General features: G+C 44.9%; 1 protein-coding gene across 2 annotated transcripts in view; it reads left to right on the top strand.

Moving 5' to 3' along the window:
* Window positions 1-425: 425 nt before the first annotated feature.
* LOC139341288 (uncharacterized) overlaps window positions 426-12,822 on the top strand; it is a 209,831-nt gene continuing 197,434 nt past the window's right edge. For both annotated transcript variants that reach the window (XR_011602998.1, XM_070977720.1), the window contains exon 1: window positions 426-1,298. Coding sequence is in view for 1 of the 2 variants with exons in the window: in XM_070977720.1 (XP_070833821.1) it covers window positions 1,188-1,298 (111 nt within the window). In the remaining variant the exon portion in view is untranslated. The remainder of the gene's footprint in view (window positions 1,299-12,822) is intronic.

The raw sequence follows: 12,822 nt of genomic DNA on the forward strand, positions 1-12,822 counted from the left end.
CATCACGAGTTTGACCGATAAAGACAACAAAGGTGGACCTAAAGAGCACCTCCTGCTGCGCCTCCCTCTTTCCTCGCTGTATGTTTCCTGCTTACCAGTAGGTGGAGCTTGTCTCCTTTGGCTTGAGAGAAAGAGAGAAGGAGGGAGAGAAGGAGATGATTAAAGCGAGAAGAAAGACAGCAAGAGAGAGAGAGAGAGAGAGATGTAGGGAGCGAGAGAGAGGGAGGGACGGAGAGGGAGGGAGGGGGAGAGGGAGGAGAGGGAGGGAGGAGAGAGCGAGCGTCAGCACTTCATGCGTTAAAAGGGCAGATGGTAACCGCGGGTAACTGAGGAGCAAACCACTCTGCTGGCCACAGAGCAAGAGATCAGCAGAGAGAGGGAGGCAGAGGGAGTGAGGGAGGGAGGGAGGGAGGGAGGACAGCCAACACATGCAGCGCAGCAGAGGAGAGCAGAGGAGCATCTGAGAGGGAGCTGCTCGCCGGCTCTGACAGAGAGAGAGAGAGAGAGACTGAGGGAGGAGGACAAGACTGAGTACTCCTCACTAACAAGGAGGAGGCAGGGAGCAAAGACAGACACAAAGACAGAGGCAGGAGAGGGGGAGACAGTGAGAGGAGCGGCAAAAAGTATCCCTCCTCTCCACTCAGAGAGCTCCACAGCCAAAGAGGGAGGGAAGCAGGAGGAGGCTGGAGACACTGTGAAGTGGAGAGAGCGAGGCAGCGGACGGGAGAGAGTTAGAGGAGGCTGATCAATGAGAGGCTGAGATTTCGGGGGAGAAATTTCCACTCAGCAAGAAGGGGGGGGGGAGTCGATGATGAGGAGAGACTGATGAATGAAAGATGGGAGCAAAGGAAAAGGCTTCTGAATAAATATCTAAAGAGGGAATTTGGAAATAAAACGAGAAGAAGAAAAAACATTTAGAGAAGAGTGGAAAGAAAGGAGGCTGAGATATTCAAAAAGAGGAGGAGAAGATGAGCAGGGAGGAGGCAAAGAGTCCCAAACTTGGAGAAAAGAGAGAATAAATCAGAGCAGCTCCTCCTTCATTCTCCGTCCCTCCTCTAGTTCATAAGACAGAGGAGGACAGAAGACATGAGGAGAGGCTGAGGAGGCAGAGGCAGGAGGAGAGGAGGCAGGTTCCCAGACTTTTTCCTCCGATAGATATTTAAGTGCATGAGATCCAGTCAAATCCAATGGCGTGCTACTACATCGTGATCAGTTCCACCCACCTGCGTGACGGACAGCTGAGGAGCATCAAGGGGGTGTTCAGAGGACCAATAGGAACCAACGGCCAAAGAAACACGGTAAGGCCTCGTGTCCGATGCCGAATTTAGCTGCTGAGTTTGCTGCCGGACAGACAAGAAGCCAAATTGAAGTGCTTTTATTTTGAAAGGTTTCAATGTGTCTGGCTGCTTTTTAAGGATTTTCTGAAATGACTCACTTCATGTTTGATCCTGAGCGCTTTTATTTTCTGCGTCAAACAAAAGCCTGGAAGCACTTACCTCTAAATCAACATTACTTAAAGCGCCCCCCCCCATTGACTGTCAGGTCCTTAATCAGTGTGTTTGCCCAGTTAATTAATTGCCACTTCCATTAGGTTAACTGGTATTGGAGGCGGAAAGCTGCAGGTGGGGTTGGGGGTGGAGAAGCTTGTCTAGCTCCGTCTCAGCACTTCAGCGTGTTCAGCATCTTTTTTCCACCTTCTGCTGTGTTCAGGGTTTGAGGTCACGCGCAGGAACCTTTAGTTTGACACGACTCTCTGAACACATGTCCTCACAGCTTCGTGCACATTTCTGTCTCCAAACCATCGTCCTCGACAGCAAATTTTATATGATCTCAAAAAACTGATTACTCGGCGCTTCTTGACGTCGTAACATTAATCTGATAAATATTTTGGAGCATTGAAAACTCAACATGGGGACAAATTAAAGACCTTTTTGTACATTCTATGAAAACCTGAATGAAGAACTCATTCTGTGCATCCTGAAGCTGTGTGGGAAGGTTGAAGCCGACCAGATGAGTCAGATCTTCTTTTTCTCATAATCTAAACTCCAGCTAAACCTTGTACCTCGTTCTCCGTCATTCGTGCTGAGTGTTACAAACGTAATTACAGTGTCTGTAAAGTCCTTGTAGAGACGCACCAGAAATTTCTACAGGCTTCAAAGGAAACATCAGATGAGACGTCGAGAGGTTGTATAAGGGCAGCGCTACAGTGAGCTCATTACACAAAAAGCACGAGCGAGTCCTTTTTAAAAGAAATAACATGACACTAACTCACTTTCATTATTGTCTTTTATCTCAAGTGAACCAAAAGTACAAATTTTAACCTCTTTAAAAGACATTTTTAAGTTTTAGCAACACATCATCATCAGAGTCGATCATTAGAAATAAATGAAAAACATGTTGGATGATATAAAGATCCTTCTGTCTTTGTTCTGCCTATGATTCTGCTGTCAGATCGTATTTCACCTTTGCTCATGTCAATACCTCTAATAACCCTCATAAATCCTAAATTATGTTGACATGTCATGGTGGAACGATGGGCTCTGAGTCTGCGGGAGTGACTGGCCTGCAGTTAACTCATAGACACAGCACGAGGTCTTCGGCAGTTTGTTGTTCTATTGTGCGTTTCATTACTCAACATGCAGGCGTTTAACCTTTCATCAGCGCATGAAGCCAAACTTTACTTCTGACAAGCCTGTTTATGTCTTAAAATGAAGACTAATCACAAATCTGGACTACCAGAACTGAGAAAACCCGTCTCATACTGCGATCTCATCACGTGTCGTGTCGTGGAGCTGGAGGTGCTGACAACTGCAAGATGAACACGTAGTTGGAAAATAAAGCAGCCTTTGGCACATGGCAGCGTTTCACGAGCCTGATGAAACCCTGAGCCAAACACGTGGCTCTTATCAGTGTTAATAAAAGATCCTTGATCAGATTTTTATGGACTGAGTGTGCGGCCACTTCTGTGAGCGCCTGCGCTTTATTTTTCCTCAGTTTAAACTCTGAATGAAGCTCCAGCCAAGGCGCTCTGCTCTAACGCCACCGATCAGCACCCTAACATCACCTGTGCACCTGTAAGTCAGACACACGGCAGCACAGGAAGAACCTTGTGCTCCTCTTCGGTGACTTTGTTTCTTGTGGCCTGAAGTGATGTGGCACTGCTGTGTCTGAGGTTTGCTCACAGCTCGGGTTCAGACGTTTTGGGTTTGGACTGAACTGATCTCTTCTTTAGAGTGAGGAGACTTTTGTCGACATGCTTACAATAAATACCTCTTGGATCGATCATGTTCATGGTTAAAAGAAACCAACGTTAGTCAGACTAATGTGACCACTTTATTCAGTAAGGAGTCATTTTGGTAGTAATAGCTCAGTTATTTTTATCTCCATCACTTTGTTGTTTTGGGGGTCGGCTTCTTTGCTGGGATTGTGGTTTCAGTAGGTCCAGGTTGTGGAGCTTGTGGAGGTGGAGGAAGGCTCTTGTCTAAAAAGAGGAGAAATGTGACTCCGGCTAACTCCAAAGTTGCCTGATTTACAGTTTGCGTGTCTTTCGTTAGCTGGCCTGCTTTTAGCCCCGTTCAGGAGTTTAAAATGTGTGTGAACCGTGTCGCTGCGTGCAGTCCGCGGGGCGAATGCTAAGCAAGCTGCTGACGGTCAGAAGACGCCCTGAAAGCGAAGGTCAGCCTTCACGATGTCTTTTTTTTTTGTTTCTAAACAATGAAAATGTGTTTTGCTGTAATTAATTTTAAAATAGATAACATGTGATGAGCGAGTCCAGCAGTGCAGTCAGCAGGAAACAGGAAGTGAACGGCGCTCTCTGCATCCTCCTTAGTGCCAATTTTGTAAAACAGCAGCATCCTGTTTCCTCCTTTGTGTGGACATAAAGCTGAAAGGAGTCTTTCATTTAATTCTATCATGATATATTTTTGATTTGTCACTGTAGAATAGTTAAGAATAGAAGTTCACTTGCTCCTTCTAGCACATTGATTATCATGCTTTATGAGGCAGCTGAAAAACTAATGAAAGTTAGACCTTTCAGACGTGTTAAAATACATCAAAGTCAGAAAACACAAGGTAAACTTTTCACTGCGAACACACTGCCATAAATACAGGTTCTTTAATTAACCACACAAGCAAATGGAGGCATTTCAAAGGCACGTATTCAACTGCATTCGTCACCTAATACAGGAATAGAAAGCTATATCAAGAGATTTAATTGGCGAACAACCACACATGACTATCACCAGTCACCTTGGATCCTCATATTCCTGAGCTAATTTTATCTCCAAGTTCTTAGCGCAGGCAGGTCTGATGAAATTGCCTGAAACGATCACGTCTTAAAAATTCAAATAACACGCTCTGCGCACGGAAAATGGGAGATATGTTTGCGCCAGCACAAAAGGATTGCATGAGGGAGACACGAGCCGAAACTGAAGCCAAACAGTGTAAAGTGAGAGTGTGGAGATCAGTGGGATGGATGAGTGTCTGTCTTTCCTCATATATTTATTCATAATGACTCAAGTTCAGTCCCATGTTGATGCAAAGAAGTCTCCTTTTTCTCATTCATCACCAAAGTTAAAAGACCTTTACTAGTTAAGATAAGATAAAGCCTCATTGATCCCATGCCGGGGAATAAAAAGCAAAGCAAATGCAAAAGAAAATCAACTATATAAACACATGTACAATCACATACTTCTAAACATTTTTGATGTGTTTTTCTTACTGTTCCAGGCAGCCATTGATTTCCATTCAGTTATATCTGGTATTAAAATCAATAAAAATGATTCTTGAAGCGTTCTAAATCACAGTGAACATCAGGTTCGTACTGTTTCTTGACACCGAACACACCGTCAGTCGTGTGTGTGGGAGGATAAACTTCCAGTTTTTCATGATATTCAGCTTTTGTTTCTGTGGAGTTTGAATGAACTTGTTTAAGAGTTTGTTCATTAATTTTCACAATATGTTGAATGAATGGAAAACAATGGACCCACAGACAGAAAAAGTTATTAAAACACAGTCCAATCATTTCATAGCCGGTTAGCAACAACTGGAAGCATGTGAGGACGATCACTGGGTGTCCCTTTAACTGAAACCTGGGAAGGACCAAACCTTAAAGCGCCTCTAAACTCAGAGGGGACACGAAGTCCAGGAGACGTCTGGATGAATGAGCAGGGAAACAAAGAATGATGCTGAAACCACTGCACGAGGAAACAGTTCACATCACAGCCATCATGGCCGCTCACATGCAGAGCTGCACATGCTGAAAGGGACGTGGTGGCGGCTCCGCAGCTTACTGGGACTCACTGGGGCAAAGTGGTAGCATCTTCTGATGTTTTAATATAGCAACCTCACCGCTGAGCAGCTACAGCAGAATATATGTTAGAACACGATGAATGAAATAAATATGAATGAAGTCACAAGCTGTAAATGGAATTCTGACTGTAGAGGAATATCGCGGAGCTGTTGATCATATCGCATGATGAAGTGATGTATGATGAGCACAGCTGTTAAAAGCTGCTTGTTCTGACGCCTTTAAAGGCCCAGTGTGTAAGATTCAGTGAGATCTTTGGGCAGAAAAGGAATAATCACATGAAAATAAAAGCAGTGTTTTCATGAAGCCCTTTATATCCCATCCATGCTGCACCACCATGTTTCTAGCGTAGCCCAGAAAGGACAAAGCAAACACTGGCAGAGTGTTCGATCTGCCTCTGAATGCAACGCACTGGTCCTTTAAGCTTTTTTATTCATGTCGGTGAACAAAAGCTGAGCTTCAGAGTTAATTCTTGTCCTTGGAAACAACAGTTGAGAAAATAACGTGACCTCGTCCAACCCAGCAGAAGCTTCTGTCTTCAGACTGAATCTTCATTCCATGAAATGTTTCACACTTTGTTGTTGGACAGGTGAGCGTTTAGCAAACACATCTCACACTGCATGCTGATGTCGCCCTCGTGTCTCCTCTGAGGAGAGAAATCGTTCTGACACCCTGAATCAGACGCTTTTCTCTACCGTAATCACTTGAATGTGCCACAGATATTTGGACACGTTGTCTTCGTCTCTGTGTTACTATTCATGCTGTCAACGTGTCCCAAAGCTGCACTGGGTGGTCCAGCGTCTTCATTTATGAAAACATTTAAACTCATTGAAGAAGTCCGTCCTCTGCTCTTCACTGTGTGTATGTGTGAGAGAGTCCTCTGCTGTTTACATGTGTGTTTTCATAAATCAGGTTGTTCACAGTGACTCCGTGGCGACATTAATTCATGATGCCCACCAGCTGTCAGGGAATATTTCACACCTTTCCCAGTATCAGCCAGGCCAGAGTGGTGTTGCTATAGAAACATTGATTCCAGTGAGTTAATAACGCTCATTTTCTCCACCCTCCTAAAAAGTTGACATCAGATTCCTTCTGAGCATTTAATTTTCTCTCAGCAGTAATATTTTCTCAGCTATTTGTTTGTTTGGAGGTTTCCTGTGTTTTAGAGCTCCTGCCTTAAAACCTCCATCACCTGCAGTAAGGGAAGGTGCAGTGAACTGATGTCGGCTTTATTTTCTTCATCAGAAGTCGGTGTTTAGTGTCGAGTGCTTTCAATTAAAAGCACAGGTGCTGCCTGCTGCCTTGTAACAGCAATAATGTCCTTGAGCCACCGGCTACGTGCAGTCTTCTCTCTCTGTGCTAAAGGCTATTTGACATCAGGCCTAACAACACCCAAGACAATACAACACTATAACCTACTGCCTCTCAGCTGTTAATGCGTCTGTGAGTGTGTGTGTGTGTGTGTGTGTGTGTGTGTGTGTGTGAGTGTGTGTGTGTGTGTGTGTGTGTGTGTGTGTGTGTGTGTGTGTGTGTGTGTGTGTGTGAGTGTGTGTGTGTGAGTGTGTGTGTGTGTGTGTGTGTGTGTGTGTGTGTGTGTGTGTGTGTGTGTGTGTTTTGAGGTTTGAGTGAAGTTGCCAACAGCATGGCTCCTCACTCCATAAATTAGCACTGATTAGGACACTCTGTGCATGCGTGTGCATTTGTGCATGTGTGTGTGACTAAGTCACTGTGCATGCACGTGTGTGTGTGTATCACTGTCTGTGTGTGTGTGTTTAACAGTTGTGAGTGAAACTGTCGGCCCGTCTGGGTTCAAGCAGTTACGCATGTGTGCGTGTGCAAGCATGTGTGTGTTCAGTAGCTGAGACTTACGTGACATGGGTGTGTGTATGTGTGTGTGTGTGTGTGTGTGTGTGTGTGTGTGACAGAGACAGAGAGTGTGTGTATTCAGTAGTTGTGAGTACATGGTGTGCTTCATTGATGTGTGAAACATCAGCTATGACTGTGGAGCCATCTGCTCCAAAGGGATAGATGGAGTGTGTGTGTGTGTGTGTGTGTGTGTGTGTGTGTGTGTGTGTGTGTGTGTGTGTGTGTGCGTGCGTGCGTGTGCGTGTCTGCGTGCGTGTGTGTGTGAATTTCCGACACAGTCTGATTACTTGGCTGAACCAACAAGTTGTTTCTTTTTTTTTCAAGCCGAGTCCCACGAAGCTAAAATATCTGCTGAACACACTTTGTGTAAGACGCACTTTGTTCATGCTTCAGACGTCCTCAATCATTTATGTCAATGAGCTGATGTTCGTTATCTCTGCAGAGACGACGCTGCGTGCAAACACACCGCTAACTGTGTGTGTGTACGTGCTTTGTGTATAGGTGTGTGTGTATAAATGTATGATGTCTTTCATTATATTGTGGTGTGTATACAGACTGTGACAGCAACAAAGCATCTGTCTGTCTGTCTGTCTGTCTGTCTGTCTGTCTGTCTGTCTGTCTGTCTGTCTGTCTGTCTGTCTGTCTGTTATTTCAGATACCGATTCACTGAGTGCAGATATTTCAGATATTAAATATTCCAGATACTTCAGATATTTCAGATATTTTAAATATTTCAGATATGTCAGATTCATCCAGTCGTCCACGTCAAGTCAAAACTCGTCATTTTTAACCTTTAGAGAGACAAAACAAGTGTTTTCTGATTGGACGTCTCTGTCGGCTCAAATCACTGCTGGAATGTGAATCTGCGTTATGATTTGACAGCGCGGTGGTTTTGGTTTGGTCTGATGGTTTAGTTAACATATTATAGTCAGGGCACCTTTGTCGTCATGGTGACAGTCAAACGCTTGGTTAGGATGAGGGAACGATGGCGGTCATCATGAGAGCTCTTCGCCATGTCAACAGAAACACCTTTTCTCGCTGAACCTCTGATGCCGTCGTCGTTCTTCAGTTCTCGCTGTCAGATGAGGCTTTCCAGTCTCTGCTCGGCTGGACCGTGAATCAGTTCCTCTGACTTGAGCTTTTCCAGGAGGTGAGGCACATTAAATGCTAACAAACTCCACAGTGGGAACGTTTTAACTGAATGAAGTGAGGACAGCTGACCAGGAACAAGTGACAGACAAAGACTTCTCTTGATGCTGTGCTAAAAGGTCTAGTGTTAAACAGGTTAAAATTACTGTAAGAATGCTCTTAATGCTAAAGTGCAGACTGTCCAGTGTGTAGGTGGGCTCTGCTACCGTTCAGTACAAACAGATGTAACATGTACATATATGACAGTTACAATAAAACAGTACAAGTCCAATCATGAGGAAAGAGAGTTCTACATCAGCTGCTAAAAGAGTGAGAATGTAATAACATGAAATCAATTCAAAGAAAATCAAATGTTCCTTCACCTTCTACTCAAATATCATTGATCAAATATACAAATCAATAGAATAACTGTCTGTGATTGAGTCCATTTGATCATCTTTAGATCACAGTGTGCACATAAGGAGTAACAGAGAATCTAAATGAACCTTTGTAGATTTACAGAAGATAAAATATCGCACAAGAGGTTCTTCTTCATCCACAGCAATAAATCACTGGTGTACCAAAGGATTTCATTTTATTCCACATTCACCCAGAAAACAGTCTCCAGAGGATCCTGCACAACATGTTATGTGATCAAACCCTAACCCAGAAAACAGGCGTATGGACACGAGGTCAAAAACTGTGCTTCTCTAACAAAGCAGTGACACCCGTTCTAACCCGACTGCACGAACATCTGCATGAACATGGACACGAACATCTGCATGAACATGGACACGAACATCTGCATGAACATGGACACGAACATCTGCATGAACATGGACACGAACATCTGCATGAACATGGACACGGACATGGACACGAACATCTGCATGAACATGGACACGGACATGGACACGAACATCTGCATGAACATGGACACGAACATCTGCATGAACATGGACACGGACATGGACACGAACATCTGCATGAACATGGACACGAACATCTGCATGAACATGGACACGGACATGGACACGAACATGGAGGAACATTTCTCTCCAGTAACTTCAAAATAATCCCGATGTGTGACGGAATACAAATAAAAACATACATGAATGTGAAGATGCCTTCAGGTTTAGAGGTCTTAAAAAAACCTTTTGGTCAAAGCAGACACCTAAAGATGTTTTAGCTTCCAAATCAGCCAAACCAGACTTAACGAGCTGCTTCCTTCAACTCTGGAAAAACAAAATCCACAAGCTTCAGCTCCATGAAGTCTTCATGCCTTTAACTTCGTCTCCATAAAATCCTCATTCTACATCTGACTCCAGATGCTCTCTGCATACGTCCAACCCCCACAGGCTTTGGCAGCCAGCCAACTGCTAAGACGTATGTTGTTGTGACAAGCTCACAGAATAACGATGATTTTATCTTTGTCATGTTTCAATTTATCACCCAGAGTAGCAGCACATCTTTAGACGTTAGGCACATTTCTACGTATAGAAAGAGACATAATCTTTATTTATGCTCACTGAGGGACAGGTTGCATCATAAAAACAAAAAATTATCAATAAAATCAACTGACAAGTGATATTAAAAATTACACCAACATAAAAGAAGCAAATTAATCCAGTGATGACAGTGAAGCTTCGAGTTGTAAAAAGAGTAAAAACATCAATTTATTCCACAGAAGCATCGTTGCATTATTCAAGGACATGAATCGCGTCCTTCATGAGGTCTCTGAAAGGACTCCGTCCTGCTCTGAAGCCGTCAATGTGAACTCTTCAGAAGCTGGAGCTAAAGGCTGTGCTTCAGACGTTCAGTGATCACCTGGTCAGGAGACTTTGAGGAGTAATGGCTTTTCAGGACAATCAGTTGAAGCATTTCTGTTGAAACTCGCTGAGATCCAGAAGCTGCTGGATCAGATGCAGGCGGGGGGACGAGGCTGGACCCGACCTGTCTGTTGGTGTTGGTCAGTCACAGTTTGTCTGCCGCCATGTCCTTTGTTACGTCCAACTTTTTAGAGCTTTGACACACAGAAAAAGAGCAGAAAGGAGACGGCATGTCTCAAAGGGTTAATATGTGACACGTTAGGGACGCTTCACAGACCGCTGAATGAAAGTACCCAAACAAGCTTTGTCCTGACTTCCTCGTGGCTCGTGAACTAGAAAACGCTCTCTTGTACTCATGAAACCCCCAGGGTCACATTTGCCATCATGTGACGCTCCGCAGAGCGGCGCCCGCTCTCACGTCCCGACAACCTCACGGGTTCATGAAGCAAATACTCGCAGGGATTGAAGAGTTTAATTTTCTGTCGTGTGGCCCTTTAAGAGGACGAAGGACTCCCTCACAGACTCACGTCCATCCAAAGATCTTCTTAATGAGTCGTGGAGCGCTCAACGTTAAAGTACATATTTATGTAGCGCGGTCGCTACTCGATCACCATGGAAACTGAGGTAGTGTGTTGGAGGTGAGTGGGTGTCGACGCGACTTGGATGAACCCTGCAAATGTTGTGGGCGGGACGGAGAGAGAGAGAGAGAGAGAGAGAGAGAGAGAGAGAGAGAGAGAGAGAGACAGGAAATGGAAGCAGATGGAGAAAAGTGAGAAAGAAATGCTGTGATAGTTTCTTCCTTTGCTCCTCCTCACCTCCTCACGTGCTAACTTCACCTGACCTCCTCCTCTGCTCCGTCATCCTCTCTACCACCACTAGGGGGCAAAGTCTCGAGCGTAAACTTGTCATTTTGGCTGAACCGACTGATGTTGTTGTTCTTCTTCGTCTCCTCTCTCACTACATTTACTCCAGTAGAAGTAGTGATGCCACATAAAAATACTTAGCTGAAAGTAAAAGTTCTGCATTTGAAATATCACATTAGCTCAAAACTACTAACTTGGCAAAACATACTCCAAGTATTGAGAGTAAAAGTACTCTTTAAGCCTAATATTCTAATAAGTCTGACTGCTTTATGTACTTTTGGGCCGTTTTCTTCACGTTTAATTAACCGATCACATGTTTTCTTTAAAAACCTTCATGTGAAAAGCACTTTGACGTCAGCTGTCAGATAAATGTGGTGGAGTACAAAGTAGCAGAAATATAAAGGACAGTCAAAGTATCTCAAAACTGTACTTGGTTACGTCCACTGTCCGCTGTTTTTGTCTTTCATTGCTCTCCTGTTGGCTCCTCTTTTCTCAAACAGTTGTGACTCCTCTCATCTTCTGCTCCTTCCCTTTATTCTCTCTCCTCTCTCCACCTCTTTCAGGACCTTTCTCTCTTCCCCATTTCTCCTCCCTTACTTTCCTTTTGTATTTCTTCTTTATTTCTCTGCCTTTTACTTTACCTTTTACTCCTTTCATTCCCCTCCCCTCCTCCTCACTCGCAACCCAGCTTGCGTCTCCTCCTTCCATCACCTCTCTGCTCTCCTCTCTTCCCTTTTCTTTCATCGCTCCTCTCATCACCATCTGCCCTCTTGCTCCTGTTTATTCTCTTCCACCTTTGCAGCCTTCCTTTCTGTTTGTCTGTTTGCTTTCTCCTCCTCCTTCCTTCTCCCTTATTTGTTGCCACTCTGAGCTTCTCCTCTCCCCTCTCCTCTTTCCCTTCTCTCCTCTCCTCTTTCCCTTCTCTCCTCTCCTCTTTCCCCTCTCTCCTCTCCTCTTTCCCCTCTCTCCTCTCCCCTCTCCTCTTTCCCTTCTCTCCTCTCCCCTCTCCTCTTTCCCCTCTCTCCTCTCCTCTTTCCCTTCTCTCCTCTCTCCTCTCCCCTCTCCTCTTTCCCTTCTCTCCTCTCCCCTCTCCTCTCCTCTTTCCCTTCTCTCCCCTCCCCTCTCCTCTTTCCCCTCTCTCCTCTCCTCTCTCTCCTCTCCCCTCTCCTCTTTCCCTTCTCTCCTCTCCCCTCTCCTCTCCTCTTTCCCTTCTCTCCCCTCCCCTCTCCTCTTTCCCCTCTCTCCTCTCCTCTCTCTCCTCTCCCCTCTCCTCTTTCCCTTCTCTCCTCTCCCCTCTCCTCTCCTCTTTCCCTTCTCTCCCCTCTCCTCTCCTCTTTCCCTTCTCTCCCCTCTCCTCTCCTCTTTCCCCTCTCCTCTCCACTCCTCATTCTCAGTTTAGTGAGCAGTAAAAACAACGATAAAATAATAATAAAAACAACAACTGTCCTGTGATTATAAACCCATCTCCATCTGGATCTCTCTCTCTCTCTCTCTCTCTCTCTCTCTCTCTCTCTCTCTCTCTCTCTCTCTCTCTCTCTCTCTCTCTCACACACACACACACACACACACACTGAGCTGAATAGGAAGTCAAACAGAAGGCCAATAAGACACGCTTGACTGGAGGCGACTCTGCAGTGTGTGTGTGTGTGTGTGTGTGTGTGTGTGTGTGTGTGTGTGTGTGTGTGTGTGTGTGTGTGTGTGTGTGTGTGTCTGTCTGTGTGTGTGTCTGTGTGTGTGTGTGTGTGTGTGTGTGTGTGTGTGTCTGTGTGTGTGTGTGTGAAGGAGAGAGAGCGCGAGTGTGTGCATGAACGGGGAGAGTATTCACTCC

Source organism: Chaetodon trifascialis, chromosome 13, assembly GCF_039877785.1.
Source record: "Chaetodon trifascialis isolate fChaTrf1 chromosome 13, fChaTrf1.hap1, whole genome shotgun sequence".
Classification (NCBI taxonomy): domain Eukaryota; kingdom Metazoa; phylum Chordata; class Actinopteri; order Chaetodontiformes; family Chaetodontidae; genus Chaetodon; species Chaetodon trifascialis.